This window comes from Muntiacus reevesi, chromosome 19, assembly GCF_963930625.1.
Source record: "Muntiacus reevesi chromosome 19, mMunRee1.1, whole genome shotgun sequence".
NCBI classification, from domain to species: domain Eukaryota; kingdom Metazoa; phylum Chordata; class Mammalia; order Artiodactyla; family Cervidae; genus Muntiacus; species Muntiacus reevesi.
The window spans coordinates 8,615,234-8,631,824 of record NC_089267.1 but is presented as its reverse complement, the minus strand read 5'-3'; the positions used below and the strand labels follow the sequence as shown (position 1 = coordinate 8,631,824).

Sequence of the window (16,591 nt, the reverse complement as noted above, 5' to 3'; positions counted from 1 at the left end):
ATATATATATATAGTGGAATGCTACTTGATCATAGAAATGAAAGAAATTTTGCCATCTGCAATAGTGTTGATGGACCTAGACAGTATTGTGCTTTATGAAATGTCAAAGACAAATATTGCATGTTATCACTATGTGGAATATAAAAATAAAATGTGGAATAAAATAATAAAATAAAAATAATTCCACATAAAAATAATATGTGGAATATAAAAATAAAATATAAAAAATAAAATGAATGACTATAACCATACGTAACAGACTCACACATATAGAGAACAACTAGTTACCAGTGGGAGAAAGGGAAGGGGGAGATAGACAAAAGGGATTAAGAAATACAGACTATTGTGTGTAGAATAAACAAGCAAGAAGGGTATATTGTACAACACAGGGAATTTAGCCATTATTTTGCAGTCACTTTAAATGGTGTATAATCTATAAAAATACTGAATTATTATGATGTACACCTGAAATTAATACTGTAAATCAAGTATAATCCAGTAAAAAGAGAAAAACAGTGCATTTAAGGGGTGTGAAGATATATATGTGTGTGTGTGTGTGAGACAGAGAGAGAGAGAGGGAACTGTGAGTCCAGTAAAGCTAGGCTATAATGCACCTGAGGACCTTTTTCCAATTGCATTATAGAAGTATTTTCAGCCAAAAGATTTGCCCCTTTTTGGAGACTTCTGCAAGAACACAACAATAGAAGCTTAGGAAATGTCTTTCTTGAATGGAGAATTTAATCAAAAGCCATGTATAATGATGTAGAGTGGAAATGTTAACCTGGGTTTTAAAGACTGATTTGTTAGGTTAATAATATTCAAAAGGATCTCACATAACTAAATGGAGATATGAGCCTTCTCAACAGCCTCTGACAATAGGTGTGATCAGTTTCAGTGGTAGAGATGACCCCTGCTCTTGGAAAATGCAGTATAACTCATCTGCATGAACAGATGCTGACATTCTCTAAAATGACACATGCATCTACTATACATACAATATCTCCTGGTGGTCCTCTGGGTCCCACAGAGCCTGCAGGTCCTTGCTGACCCTAAAATAGAAGGAGATATATACTTTAATTGTGCTAAAAATAGAGTCTGTACCTGAATATACATAAAACGTGGTGTGACCTGTATCTATAGAAAAGTATCCAGGCTTCACTGAAACGTGCTTTGGGCTTACAGTTTCAAGACATTGTCACTTAAATGAGTCTGTTCTCATGCGGGTTTGATGCTTGGGTTGGGAAGATTCCTCTGGAGGAGGAAATGGCAATCCTTTCCAGTATTCTTGCCTGGAAAATCCATGGACAGAGGAGCCTGGTGGGCTACAGCCCATGGGGTCTCAAAGAGCCGGACACGGCTTAGCAATGAGCACACGCGCATGTTCTCACGAGTAGATGAGGTCTGGGTGACTCGCCGTACACACGGGTGGGGGCACATTACACCAATCCTCCTGCCTCCTAGCAGGGGGCCTCCTTTGGGACAGTCCTATAGAATCCCGTGTGGGAAACTCCAGCGCCTGTGGGCTGCAGAATTTGGGCTTAGGAAATTAAATCCTGTTCTCTTTAAGGAAACAGGGTCATAGATGTGACTCGTATTTTTTACTCTTAAAGCTTTCAGGGATGCTCTTGTGAATACGGTCTGAAAAGTACTTGAAGATCCTATTGTGACCCAAAAGACAGAGGTACCATGCGTGTAATGGTACGGGAGTATACCAACACAGGGGCCAGTACAGGAGTGCGTCTGTGGGGGAATCGCTATGAAAATATGATAAAGTCCCTGGCATTTGTGATGAAAATGAGTGGTACGTCAAAGCTCCTTGTTTTATACAGAAATGGCTATACCTTCAAAACAACTTCCACATGTCCCTGAGTTATTTCTTATGTACCTTTAGTCCTGGGCTTCCAGTTACACCAGGTGGACCAGGATCTCCAGGCTCGCCCTAAACATATGGGTGGGAAAGAAATGGTTACTTTAATTTTCACAGTCTTAATATGTTGGAGATGCAAGAGAAGGCTGTCAGGGAATTACCTTTATTCCTTGTGATCCTGTTATTCCAGGTTCTCCCTGTAAATGAAATAATCACCATCCATGTGTTTAAATTCAGATGGAGGGCAGGGTCTCTAATGCTACAATTTATTTACACTTTCATTAGCTGACATGAGATAAAAGAGGAAATTACGGAGACATGAGGAAGTCAAGAAGGGTTCATCCTAAAACACGATTTAAAATAATAATTGCTAATAAACAATAATTTCTTATTTTTCTTTCTTCTCTGTAGCAGTTTTCCCCCAATCTCACTTTTGACACTGTAATCATCATGGTGCATTAGCAGTCACTGTGTCCTCTACTCAACTGACATTGTTATGATTTGTCACCAGCTAATCCTACAGTTCAGAGAAATAAAACTTCAGATAAGGGTGAAAAAGAAAGAATTTTAGTTGATATGTCATGGAGGTTCTACTATCAGGCGTATGTATTTAATGAAACAAACAAGCAAAAAATTAAGGTTATACAAAAGTACAAAGTTGGCCACAAAGAGTTCACTTTAACTAAATTATTTCCATGACTTAATCACTGAACCTTTCTCTTTTGGCTGTTCCACAGGATCTTATTTCCCAGAGTAGAGATCAAACCTGCACTCCCTGGACTGGAAGCTTGGAGTCTTAACCATTGGATCACCAAAGTGGACCTATCATTGAACCTTTTGATAAAACCATCCTGTTTGGTAAATCCAATTTATAGCATTAACAAAAATTTTGGAAAAATTGTATCTTACACAATAATTTTGTACTTTAAATATCCTTGGTGAATACCTTTCATTATATTCATGTCCAATCACAAACAGTAATGTGTTACAGAAAATAAACACTATCTGAATTACATGTTGAAGTATTATCACATGATAAAACTTAACAAGGTTTAAAATTTCATACTTATCAAAATAAAAGAGTCAAAATTCACAGAGGAAAAAGAAGAATGCTCAGGGAGCTTATCTTATCAAATCTATTAGGCTCTAAAGTAAACATGATAGAAATCAGAGAGGAAGAAATCAATGAAATAGAAAACTCGAGATAGTGATAAAACATCTACTTACTTTATCTCCCTTTTCACCTTTTGTAAAGGGTTCCCCCTAAGAAAATGCATAGAAAAAGAATCAACTATAAACACTTTAAAAAATAATCTCTCCAAACCTGGATATGAACAAATCCTGCAGGTCAAACTCAGACCTCCGCTGCAAACATGTCATGACCCAGAATGTCACACTGTCTGCCTGTGCAGCTTAGAAGAACAATATGCACCTGAATTAGAAAGCCCTTTAATATTCCCAAATGAACAGTAACTTAATCATCTTAATATTATTTTGAGAATCCTGAGTGCTTAACAAATTAGAATGTGGTCCAAGGCCAAAGCTTCCTCTGGTGTGGTTCAAAGAGAAGATGGTCTCACACACACACACACACACACACACACACACACACACACACAAACAGAGGTAGACTGAATGTGAAGATGCTAGAGTGATAAGTGGAAGGACATTCATTTGAATTCTTCCAGTTACTTAAGTTGGTGCTTAAAAAATATAGCCAGAGTTCTAAATTAGTGTTTAAAATTACAAAGTCATTACTGTAAAAATACATACTAATTTTCACTTTCCTTTTAATGAAAATGACATGAAGGGGTTAATTATTGGGTGAATAACAGTACAAGTCTGTGGAACTGATACTAGTTCTTGTTGTTGGGTCTAGGCTTGAGGGTTTTGGTGGGAGTCAAAGCTTTGAAGGAATGCGTCTTATTATGCAACACTTTCCCCATGGTCACTGTGTTACTAACAACACAACCCTTCCTCAACACACACACACAGATGGGGAGGCTTCCCTGTATTAGCTTCTGTTCTTGAAGGTACACATTGTGGTGTCATTTAACCTTTACTACCCCGCTGTGAGGGAGATACTGTCCCACGACCAGAATGAGAAGAGATTCAGAAAGGTTCTGAGTAACCCTAAGTTACTAATGTTTTTCCTAAAGCAGCATTCACCCACTGTATGTTCCCTGTTCCCTTGTTTATCTTGCCTACAAAATCTGTGAATGGAGACATATAATTCACCTTGATTATCATAGCATCTCTGGGGTACACTTCTACTGTCCAATGAAATTTATTAAACTAGGGAATTTAAAGTTTTACAGATAAAACAATAATTGCTGACATTTATTGAATTCTTACAATGTATTAACCCTGTTCTAATCACGTTATATACATTAATACAATTAACCTCTTGGGTCAACAGGATAGTTACTATTAGTACATTCATTTACAGAGGGGGAACTGAGGCACAGGAAAGTGAATTCATTTCCCCAAGGTCATAAAGCCAGTAAGAAGTCATTGAGGATCTAAACCCAGGCAGCCTGGCTTCAATATCAGACCTTGCTTACTCAGTCTGTTTGATTGTATTTATAATTTAATTGCTTTATTATGTGAATTGAGTGAATGGATCATAAGACGGAAACCATACATTTTGAAACATTTTATTTTGCACCTGAAAGTCAAGGGAAAGGCTGAGAACCACTATGCTGAAGACCACAGTGCTGCTGTCAAAGGTCCTGGTAAAGATTTGACCTTCAGATCACCACAGGGCGGTGAGTGGTTACTGAAAAAACTTCATACCTCATGACCCGGGGACTTCCGGGGGCCCTGTCTTCTCCCCCAAGTCTCCAACCTCCCTGCAGTTACGTGGGGCAAGCTGCTGGTTCTGACTGTGAAATGTGTGCGGCAGGGCTGCGGGGCACTTGAAGGCTGAGGCGAGCGGAGACCATTCACCACGCTCCAGTCCTCTGTCCCGGCAGTGGCGGCTGAGAAGTTTGTGCCTATCAGAGGGCATAGCTCCCTGGTGCTTACCAGCCTGCTGCCTGGTTACTGAGGGTCGTGTGGAGCAGGACAGCCACTTCCCACCAGCCACATTGGCTGGGCAGTATGAGCAAGAGGAAGCTCTTCTTGGGGTGAAACCACAGAAATTTTAGGGTTAATTTGTTATTTAGCATAACCTACCTACTCTGACTAATATGGCTCATATCTATCCAACATGATTAAATCTCTTATTGAATAGTTTCTATATATTAGATACATAGAGAGTTCTATTTATATTCTTGCACTTCAGTCTTAATTCTAAAAATCAATTCAATTTTTAAGATAGGAGATGAAGTTAATGAGATGTGAGCAATGGGCTGCATTGCTTTTGAAACTGCTCGTTTCTGATTATATTACATTACTTATGTCACTGATTATTTAGAACCTCTGCCAAGCCACAGTGACTAAAGTAACTTCTAGGTGGGGGAGAAAAAGCAAAACCAGGAGCCTGGTTGTCTAGAGAACTGATATTTTAATTCCGGTGGCTACTATCTGGGGCAAGTCATTTACATTTTGTAGACTCTTTTTCCTTATTTATAAAATCCTGGGATTCAACTAGATGACATTTTCACTCTGATATCTAACCTAATCATGTAGTAAATGTCCTGTAACAGGGGACAAACTGCCATTTAAAGTACCACTCAGGCTCAGAGTTCAGATTTGGATGGAGATTATTCTTCTGTTTGGACCTTCTGGTTATCTTGTTAAGTTCAGATCCTGTTCCAGAATAGAAAGGCTGAGACCACAGAGAGCTAGACGGCTTTACTACTGATGTGACATTTGTGTTTTTTCCTGTGGGAAGCTGGGAGAAAGGCAGGCAAAGATGTATTAATACAAGGAAGGTGGGATAATTCACAGCTTAAGAGGGAACTGACAAGGAGGAGAGCTGGGAGGGTAAGGTAGACGGGGAGAAGGCAGTCTTAGTGGTGGGCCTTTAACAGGACAGAGAGCTAAAGGGAAACTTTCATGAACTGTGAAATCCCCCAGTTCCTGCTACTCATAGCACGGCCCAGCATCCACAGCCAGGAGCACAGCCTGAGTGCGTTGAGAAATACACCTGCTCAGTCTGAAAGCGGCTCTTTTGCCCCTTTCCTGCTTCCCCATTTCTGTTCCCCTCTGAAACTTAAGAGAACCTAAATATAAAAATGAGATCACCAAGCAGTTGGAACTAACTCCTGACTTATGCTGTCCTGAATGCACGCCATACCTTGCCTAAGCTATTAATTTCTCCCCAGATAAAAAAGAATGAAGACTTAAACCATTAAAAAATGACTAGCTCTCTCCCTCAATGGCCCCCTTGGTAATCCTGCAGAAGATCATGCATCAAGATCACATTTGAAGAGACAGTCAGCCAGTCTGCACTCAAAGGAAAAAAGATTCAGATTCCAACCTCTTGCCTCAATGCTTCACTGAGGTTCTTGCCGCCCCGCCCCTCTCCCCGCTCTTTTCCCTTTAAAAACTGTCCTGGCTGAAAAGAATCTTGGGAGTTGGTCTCAGGACATGAGTCCACCTTCTCCCCAGGTTGCGAGCTTTTCTGATTACAGCACCTTTCCTGCTGACACCTGCCTCTGCACCTGTTGGCTTATGCGCAGTGAGCAGCTGAACTGAACTTGAGTTTGGTAATAAACCGCTACCCAGACCTGCTGAACTAGGATTAGCATTTCAAAAGGATCTCCAGCAATTCAAGTTCACATTTAGTCTGAGAGGCACTGCTCTAATCCACTCAAACTTCTCTTTCTGCTCTACAAGTCCCGGCTATTCCAGTAGAATTTTAGTAAATCTTAGGTCCTGGTTTGCCACGCAGCATGTGGAAATTAAGAGAAGATGTCAGTGCTCCAATGTGGAGGGGAGACAGGCTGGGGGCAAGGGGCAGATAAAAGGTGAGGAGAGATGCCCGGAAGTGTGGAGTTATAGGAGTCAGCTGGCAGATGGAAGGCACGGCAGACCCCGGGCTGATTGGTGGGAGAGAGGAGATTTCCTAGAAAGTCTTGGAAGTCTCAGGCATGGAACCCCAGTTCCATGGGACTGTTACTGGTTTGGACAGAAAACCAAAGGCAAGAGTGACCCCTGAAGGAGGAGAACTTCGGAGCACAAGGGAGACAGCATGAACTCTAAAGCTGTCAGAACAATGACTATCATCGCCAAAGATGTTTTATTTTTAAAGCTGAAGCACAAGGAGAATTTGACTTTGTGATATTAAATACTCTTCATACTGTTCCCGTTTGGCAGGCATGAAGGCATTTTAGTGACCTCTTCATTTTTATCTCTGGCCAACCAATAATCTCTGTTCATCCCAGTAAGGGAAGAGGTAAAACTTAATTTTTTTTAAGTGTTATATTTGTTTTTTTAACAAAGATGAAACATTTGTTAAGTCATTCTTGCTGATTCTTGCGGGCTGCTGGGGGGTTTTGGTTTTTTTTTAAGTAGAATTAAAAAATATATATTTTTGTAATTAGGATTCATGTCATCTCTTTAGGTAGTCCCATTTGAATATAAATGATACTGAAGGTACTTTTTTCCACCAAAAGAACTAAACTTTGGAAGAATCTGGCCTCAGTAATATTTAAGAAGTCATTTTGACTTATAAAAACCTAGAATAACTTCAGAGACTACACTGAGAGGAATTGTTTGAGCAAAGATAAACGTCTGTATTTTTTTTTTATAAATTAGCCCTTTTGATATGCTGATTTTATTATTCATTTTAGCTATTATCTTTAGTTATAGCAGGACAGCTTAGTGATTTTTAAACCCTGGGTTCTGGAATCAGCCTGCCTAGGAGTGATTCATGGTTTTAGTACTTCCTAGCTTAGGGACCTTAGGGAAGTTACTTAACCTTTCTGTGCCTCGGTTTCCTCATCTGAAGGATGGGGATTTTTTTTTTTTAATGAACGAAGTGAGGTAATACATGTAAAAACTTAGTACCTCATTTAGAGAACATGACCAAATATCTGATCTATTGTTCCTTATGCCAGGGACAACCAACGCACAAGGAATTGGGGCTGATTAAGAAAAATATCTTAATTCTATCTTTTGAGTATTCTCCCTCTACTCTCAAAGCTAAAATACTTACAGATTCTCCCTTTTCACCTTTAGGGCCAATAGATCCTGGAAATCCTGGCGGTCCAGTCTCACCCTTTCAAGAAAAGCAGAAGACAGTTTTTGCATGAGGTTAGGTGGGTCCTGTTGTGACCTTCAGGGTGGCAGCACAACTTGTACCCTTCTAACAATGGAATTTATCTATTAACCCCCAAGAGGCAGTGGGGAGCTCTGAATCCAGTAGGTTACTTGCATAATAACGTGTTTATCAGCACTCCACAATGCCTTTAGGTCTTTTAGAAATCCACTATTCATTATGATCTTTAAAATTAATGTGAGACAAAAGTCAATTATTTTTCAAGCAAAGAATATTTAGAGAAAATAATTATAATTATGCTCTGCTGCACCCAAAGAAAAAAAATTTGTGGCCTTAAAGACATCATGTTGTTTAACTGACACAGTAATCCAAATTAATTTTATTTCAGATATTTCTTTCTTTTTTCAAGTAGGGGAAGATATAAGAAGAAAAAGACATCTCTCCACTGTTTCCAGCACTCACTCACCACTGTTCGCTTGCAAAGAAGGCCTTCTTGATGGGACACGTAAAGAATATTTTGAGAAAATAAAATTTTAGAAATAATATTTGTGGCAAGGAAATGTACCGCTAATTAAATGATAGAGATGTCTCAGCGTTGTGCTTCCATTTACTATTAACCAATAACCCTGAATGCCACACAATTGTTAAGTGCAGCCATGAGAACGTATTTAGGGCTTTCCCGGTGGCTCTTGCCAACGCAGGAGACGTGGGTTTGAGCCCTCGATCAGGAAGATTTCTGGGAGAAGGAAATGGCAACCGACTCCAGTATTCTTGCATGGAAGTCCCACGGACAGAGGAGCCTGGCAGGCTGCAACCATGGGGTTGCAGAGTTGGACACAACTGAGTGACTAGCAACAACTAGAATGTATATAATGCTGGGTTGTCTTCCAACCCCAAGAGCATTTTTGCAAAACAGTGTTCATCATTGCATTTCCAAGCATATAGCTTTTCTGCCCCTTGTATCTTTTTTATTTCAGAAAAAAATACAAAAAAGATAAAGTTGAATATGTCAAATCTCCATGGACAAGGCACCCACCCAAGATGGAAGAAAAAAAAACCTTAAAGTCAAAGAGGAAATTTCATATTCCCTCTCTATTTCTGTGCCAGAGAGAGTCACTGTTATGAATTTAGTACTTACATTTTCAGTCTACATTTTTGTACTTTTACTGCATATGTGGAACCATAAAGAGTATGCTATTTTGGATATTTAAAACAAATTTTATAAAAGCCACTGGTTAATCTTGTATATGACATTCTGTGACTTCCCCCCCAACTCAATGTGGTTTTTAATATCCATTCTCTTTTGCTACATAGAGATCTAGTTTATTTACTGAACCTTTGGATAGTATTATAGTGTGCTAATGGATCAGGGGTCATCTAAGCCCCACTCATGGGTATTTGGGCTTTCCATGGGGCTCAGTGGTAAAGAATACACCTGCCAATGCAGGAGATGTAAGAGGCATGGGTTTGATTCCTGGGTCGGGAAGATCCCCTGGAGAATGGCAACCCGCTCCAGTGTTCTTGCCTGGAAAATCCCATTGACAGAGGAGCCTGGTGGGCTTCAGTTCACGGGGTTGCAAAAGAGTCGGCACAACTGAGAGGCTGAGCACAAATGGGCATTCTGTTGTCTTATAAACAGGGTTGCAACGAACATCTCTACACATGTCCCCTTGTGTGGATATGTTTATCTGTTTCTTTTGAAGCCTCAAACAGGCAGCCCTAAAGACACTGGTTTACTTTTATATCTCTATCCTAATCAGTTATCTTGTGATTTAGCTTAGAGGAAGAGGGAGTCAGTCATTCGTAATGGATAGACAATGTCATTTTTTTTTTAAGGAGGCTTCCAGATTTGTGGAATATATTTTGTAAATTTAATCTTCATTTATTAATACAAGTATTTTCCCTTATAGTGTACCATCTAAACATACAATGTAACATCAGTTTTACACTTACCATATTGTAGGAGAATCCATTTTCCTACAGATAGTAAGTTCTATCCACAATGAGAAGAAGAAGAAATTGGTGGAGACATTAAGGGACTGATTGCTGTTGGTTTGACAGACTGAAAAATTGGTCTTGTGCAAGTGTTAGACTGTATAGAGTGTTGGCCTTCCTATCACCCATCTGATAGATGTTAAAAGCCTCAGTGCACTGGGGAAAAAATAAGCCTAGTAATTCAAGTCAGCTGCATAAAGTAAATGTAGAAATCAAGGAAAGGATCTAGGAGTTACTATAAAAGTCACATCTGCTTGATACCAAAAGGTAAGGGGAGAGGAATATGCCTGAAGGAAGAGTAACTATGTTCACAGCTGCTAAGTATTTAAAACAACGTATACAGGTCTCTACTGAAATGCAGAGGAAGGAACAGGCAGAGGCTTTGGTCCACCTCGGTTTGGTATGGAGGTGTGGCTGGGCTTGGAGGAAGTCTTAGAGACCAGCTCCTCAATACAAAACTCTATAAACAAAAGCATTTCCCACCTGAATCTTAAACACATATGGAGTTGTTCTTCATATTTAAAATGGATGTTCAGTAATTTATGACTGTAATTATGAGTTGAAAGATCAGTGATGGATTTACTTAACTTCTGGAATGGCAGTCATTTAAATTGACACTCTGGATGCTATCTGAAAGGTCTGGTGGTGTTGAGACTCCATCTTTTCCCTCTGACAATTGCTCTAAAAGACACCACTAATTTCTCAGGGGTCCTTACATATTCCACCTCCTGATTCTGCTGTCTGTACAAAGGAGCAGCTCTCCCCGACCGACTTGCAGGTACATCATCATCCCATCACTGCATCCTGGCTTTGTCAGGAAGCTACAGAGTAGGGGTCATCATTTCAGTCCGGGCAGGTGGTTTGCATGGATGCCTGGGTCTCTATCACTATTTACCATTAAAAGCTGGTAGTATTTGTTGCTTTTTCTTCCTGTATCTTGAATCAGAACGAGGCTTCTAACCTAGGAGTGATTTGTGTGTCAATTCTATTGCTGTTTGTATTGACTGTGGTGTTTTACTAGAAGTGTGTGTGCATGCTAAGTCACTTCAGTTGTGTCCGACTCTGTGTAACCCTATGGACTGTAGCCTGCCAGGTTCCTCTGTCCACAGGATTCTTCAGGGAAGAATACTGGAGTGGGTTGCCATGCCCTTGTCCAGGGGCTCTTCCCGACCCAGGGATGGAACCCCTGTCTTTTATGTCTCCTGCATTGGCAGACAGGTTCTTTACCACTTTGGGTTCCAAATGGTAGGCTGGCTTTGTGATTCTATTCTGCCAGCCGTGGATTGAGAAGTGGAGTATGATACAGCAAAAGTTATGCATATGTTGAAATTGTACTTCTGGCTCAATCTTACATTCTACAACATAAGTTGAATCTCTTCTCCATCAAAATTATGGTGGGAGAAGCAAAGATCATCAAGACCGGATATTAAGTATGATAACTGTGAATACCAAAAAGACATAAATGATATTCCATGAGAAGAAAGAAAGTTTAGAATGGATGAACAGTGAGGAACAAAGCATTAGTGAGGGCTTAATATATGTCAGGCATTGTGCTTTGGGTAAGGTCATCTCATCTCATTTAAATTAAATCCTGCCATCAACTCTGTGTAGATATATTTTGCCCATTTCACAAACGAGTAAATTGAAGACCAGAGGATTGGAGTGTCTTTTCTGAGGAGACATAGCTGTTAATGGCACAATCAACTTTTGACCCCAGAGCCCAGGTTCCTTCCATCATTCAACGGTTTTCAACCCCGGCTGCCGGGTAGAATCATCTGAAACTCTCTTAAATAACAGCAGCATGAACCCCACTCCAGATCAACCAGAGACATTAGTTCTGCCCCACATCAGAGTCCTGGAGATGGGGCCCGAGACTGGTAATTTCCAAAAGCCCTCAGGGGACTCCAGTGTGCAGCCGAGGTTCAGAACCACTGGGGTCCACCAGGGTGCAAGCAAAGGTCTGAGGGAGCAGCTTGAAGGGGCCTCAAATTCTCACTACAGTGACCTCTGAACAGCATCACCAAGAATGGGAGTATAGACTCAGCCCAGGTACGGAGTGTGCACAGGCAGAAGTGATTCTGCTCTTCTAGCAAAGGTGGTCTTACGTTTTAGAAGTCATCCTATGCATTTTTTTTTTACTGGGACAGTCTTTCTCCTGTTAATTAAAATTCCTACAAATCATTTCACATGGGCATTTATATCAGGTACTGTATCCAGTTCTCTGTAGACTCCCCTGGGCATTTCTTTGGGTGGGAAGAAGGAACAGTCATGCCACTGGCTTTTTCTAATTCCACTTAAGATTCTGAAGCAATTAGAAAAGATTTTGAGCCATAGAAAGTGTCCTTAGGGTTAGAGATACACCTGTTTTACAGAATCAAATTTCTCAACATTGAGGTCTTCAGAATTCCTAAGGAACATGTGTTTCCTAATGAACAGAGCAAAACGGGAGCCAGCTGCTTTGTTTCAAGGAATGAATCATGATTTAAATACTTTAAAAGTGCCACAGCTCTCTTTGCTCAGCTGTCCTAAGTGACAAGCTCTTTTTTTTGACTCCTTAGTCTGCATGTGTCCTGCAGTAATTGCTTAAAATATAATGTGTTCGTTATGGTGGTGTAAGAATTCCATAAGCTATTTGGTTACAGGAAATAATGTTAATGTACTAGAAGTGCAATCCAAGACACATAAATGACATTACTGCTGTATAATCAATTTTTAGGGATGTCTTTTTAAGAATGTCAAGGTTTTTATTTTTATTTTTTGCAGGAAATTTCATTTGCAATGGTCAGTCTATAAGAAGCTTCCCATTCTGTGGAGACTATCTCTAAGCAATTTTTTTTCTTTCTGGTGACAGAGGTATGATCTTGTGAATAGATGGGCTGCACGGATTTATAAGGCACGGAAGTCATATTTTCTTGGATTCATGTTGAAATACCCTGCCCTCAATCATGAGAATTTTTACTGGGTGAATGAAGGAAGGGCACACTCACAGGTCATGTTCCTGCTGAGTATTTTCAGTCCTACTCATCTCTGTCTGTGGATTTGATGTGCATTGTTTCGTCTTTTTTTTCTTTTTTAAATTGAAGTATGGCTGATTTACAATGCCATGTTAGTTTAAGGTGTACAGCAAAGTTATTCAGTTTTACATACACATATATATCTATATTTTCAGATTCTTTTCCCTTATAGGTTATTACAAAATATTGAATATAGTTTCCTCATTTTTTTTCTTTTTCTTGACAATGGCAATTTCCCACTGAATCTAAGGTCATCACAATTGCAGGATCAAACAGGAGTGACACATCTTCTTGAGAAGGCAAGTGCATTTGTCATCTTCACAGCTAATGTAATGAAACTCGTGAATGATGACAATGAGAAGGCAGTGGAAATTCACCAGCATTTTAATTTTAAAGCTGTTTTGAAATAATTATTTGGCTAAACTGCGACTGTACATGATAAAATCCCACCCCAGAATGCTCCCATGACAGCTTATGCTTGGATACTCAGGAGGACAGAAAAATAGCAAGCCTCAGGCATCCTGTCACAGGGCCTTTCAGATTGCTTTTGCCACCTATGCGGATCCAAGAAACATCTACCTATAAACTGAAACATGTGTCCTAATTTCATTTACCCGTGACAGTTATGTGACAGCTATTTCCCCTCACTGTGGAAGTGTTCCCTTCTCGTGGTCAGCTACTCAGGGCTTCCAGGGGAGGCCGAGCTCAGCCCCGCTTGCTCAGGAGGTGGGGAGAGTGGCGCCCCCTGCAGGCTGACGTGGAACCTGCGGGGCAGTGGGGCTGCCCTGATGTGTGAATGTGTGAAGTGAAGTTGCTCAGTCATATCCGACTCTTTGTGACCCTGTGGACTGTAGCCCACCAGGCTCCTCCGTCCATGGGATTCTCCAGGCAAGAATACTGGAGTGGGTTGTGAATGTGTGAATTGGTGTAAAAACCTAGATGTCTCTACTCACTCTGCAAATTTGATTACCTTCTCTCCTTTTAGAACACCAGCTCCATGTTCACCAACATTTCCCTGAGTAAACATGAAACAAAAATTTTTTTAAAATCCATTTATTTTTAAAACAGTCCCTACTTTAACATAAAAATAGATAAGAGCACAGTAAAAGCTTTTATCCCATTTGCCTCTCTCACACTCTGACAGATATTCCTGAAATATTTGCCTCTGTCAAACATTCCTGAAAAACTCTCACTTTTGAGACCCTACTTGTCCTCACTGTGACCTCCACGCTACCCGGTCAGGAGGTGATGCTGGAGAAACAGCACATCTCTTGGGAGAGAATTAGCAAAACTCCAAGCTAATGTCCGGAAGCCTCGTTTGGTTTTGATTCAACTTTCAACGCTAGTAGTGGTATCTTTGTTGCTCAGTGTAATGGATGTTCCATTATCGACCTTGTGGCTGCACTTGGTTCGCTCATGACTTGTATTACATGTACTCTGCTTCTTCTCCTGTCTCTCTGTCCTCTCCTCTCCAACCAGCTCCTCACTGGTCAAGCCTGGACCTCCTCGGGAACTCATCCAGCTCTCTTCTTGTGATTCAACCTTTTGTCCCAGGTACGCTTATCCATTCCGTGGCTGGGGCATTATCTACACGAGGACAGACAAATCCATAAACCCAGCGCATGTTTCCCTTCTAGGTTTTGACCCCTATATCTACTTATCTACTTGATGTGTTCACTTCTAAATTCTAGAAGAGAGTTAGAGTAAGAAAGATAAGAGAATATCTCATTGTTAACAGTTGTTAGTCCGGAAGTGGGAGGATGATAATTAACTTCTTCCTAACATATCTCTGCAGTTTGACTTGTTAAAATGAGTAGTAATTTCATTTTAAAATTGAAAAAAATTACATAAAGAAAGAAAGTCTGCATCCAACTTCTCCTGTCCATAGACTCTTTCTTTTTCCATCTAGGTTTCATCATTGACACGGCCTTCCTCTACTCCTTAAGGACAATGTCATCCAATCTGGTGCCTCTGCCCCAGGTCTCTTCATTCCAGCTTCCTCCACTGGAAGGCCACCAACACATCTTGCAGGATCATTGCAAAGGCTCCCTCATTGGCCCCTATAACCTCCTTTTGCTCCCCTGACACACATGTTCTCTACAGAAGATCAGAATGTAATCTTTAGATGACGTTCTGACTTCCTTTCTTCAAAACCTCAGCAAAGTCATATAAAGGGTCTTCTCTCAGCCCCTCAAATGGACCAGGATCCTTCTTGTCTCTCCGTGTAGTCTCCCACTCTGTCCTCACCTCTTCATCTGGTTAGCAATGACTCAGATCTCAGCTATTATAAAATGCATTCTGAGGGTCTCCAGACAGGTTCCTCTCACACCTTCTCATTGGACATCATGTTTCTCCTTCTTAATACCAACTAACATTTAAAATTTTGTATTTCTTTAAAACTTCTTATGTTAGCATGTAAGACCTATGAGACCTGGAACTGAATGCCCACCTCATGCCTATAGCAGTACATAACATATAGGAAGCACTCAATAAATATTTGTTGAATAAATAAGCCAATCACTGCTGTTACAGTTTAACATTTTAAATGTGCCTTCATATTACTCATGCTACTCCAGTTAAAAAGAAGTCGTTTAGGGGATTCCCTGGTGGCTCAGTGGTAAAGAAACTGCCTGCCAATACAGGAGACATGGGTTTGATCCCTGATCCGGGAAGATCCCACATGCTTCAGAGTGACTAAGCTAATGAGGCACAACTATTGAGCCTGTGCTCTATAGCCCACAAACCACCATTGCTAAAGCTTGCCCGCCAGGAACCCTTGTACTGCAAAGAGACGTCACTGCAATGAGAAGCCTGCACATGGCAACTAGAGCCCACACAGCAATGAAGACCCAGCACAGATAAAAATAAATAGATAAATAAAACTATTTTTAAAAATTGAATAATAAAAATAAAATTTGAGGAGAAGGAGACTAAAACTTCTATTAAAAATAAGTAGTTTATAACTGCTGTTATCAATATTACTGGTCCTGTGATAGTCTCTCATTTTTCCTACTTACCTTTGATCTCAGATATCTAAATTGAAAACAAAAATTGTAGTCCCCAAATCTTAAGTTATAAATCATTAGCTATTGTTGTCTCTTGTCATGTCTGACTCTTTGCTGCCCCATGGACTGCAGCAGGTCAGGCTTCCCTATCCTTCACCATCTCCCAGGGTTTGCTCAAACTCATGTACATCGAGTTGGTGATACTATCCAACCATCTTGTCCTCTGTCGTCCCCTTCTCTTGTCTTCAACCTTTCCCAGCATCAGGGTCTTTTTTAATGAGTCGAGTCTTCACATCAGGTGGGCAAAGTATTGGAGCTAGCCTCAGTATCAGTCCTTCCAATGGATATTCCAGGACTGATTTCCTTTAGGATTTACTGATTTGATCTCCTTGCAGTACAAGGGACTGTCACGAGTCTTCTCCAACACCACAGTTCAGAGGCATCAATTCTTTGGTACTCAACCTTCTTTATGTTCCAACTCTCAGCTCCATACATGACTACTGGGAAAACCACAGCTTTGACTATATAAACCTTTGTTGGC

The 16,591-nt window shown here is 40.4% G+C and overlaps 1 protein-coding gene across 1 annotated transcript in view; it reads right to left on the bottom strand.

Annotated features, from left to right (window-relative positions):
- COL19A1 (collagen type XIX alpha 1 chain) overlaps positions 1 to 16,591 on the bottom strand; it is a 401,244-nt gene that overhangs the window by 71,751 nt on the left and 312,902 nt on the right. Inside the window, exons 18-23 of the mRNA XM_065911832.1 lie at positions 14,016 to 14,060; positions 7,974 to 8,036; positions 3,095 to 3,130; positions 2,029 to 2,064; positions 1,886 to 1,939; positions 996 to 1,049 (exon numbers count right to left, since the gene is read on the bottom strand). Coding sequence (XP_065767904.1) covers positions 996 to 1,049; positions 1,886 to 1,939; positions 2,029 to 2,064; positions 3,095 to 3,130; positions 7,974 to 8,036; positions 14,016 to 14,060 — 288 coding nt within the window. The remainder of the gene's footprint in view (positions 1 to 995; positions 1,050 to 1,885; positions 1,940 to 2,028; positions 2,065 to 3,094; positions 3,131 to 7,973; positions 8,037 to 14,015; positions 14,061 to 16,591) is intronic.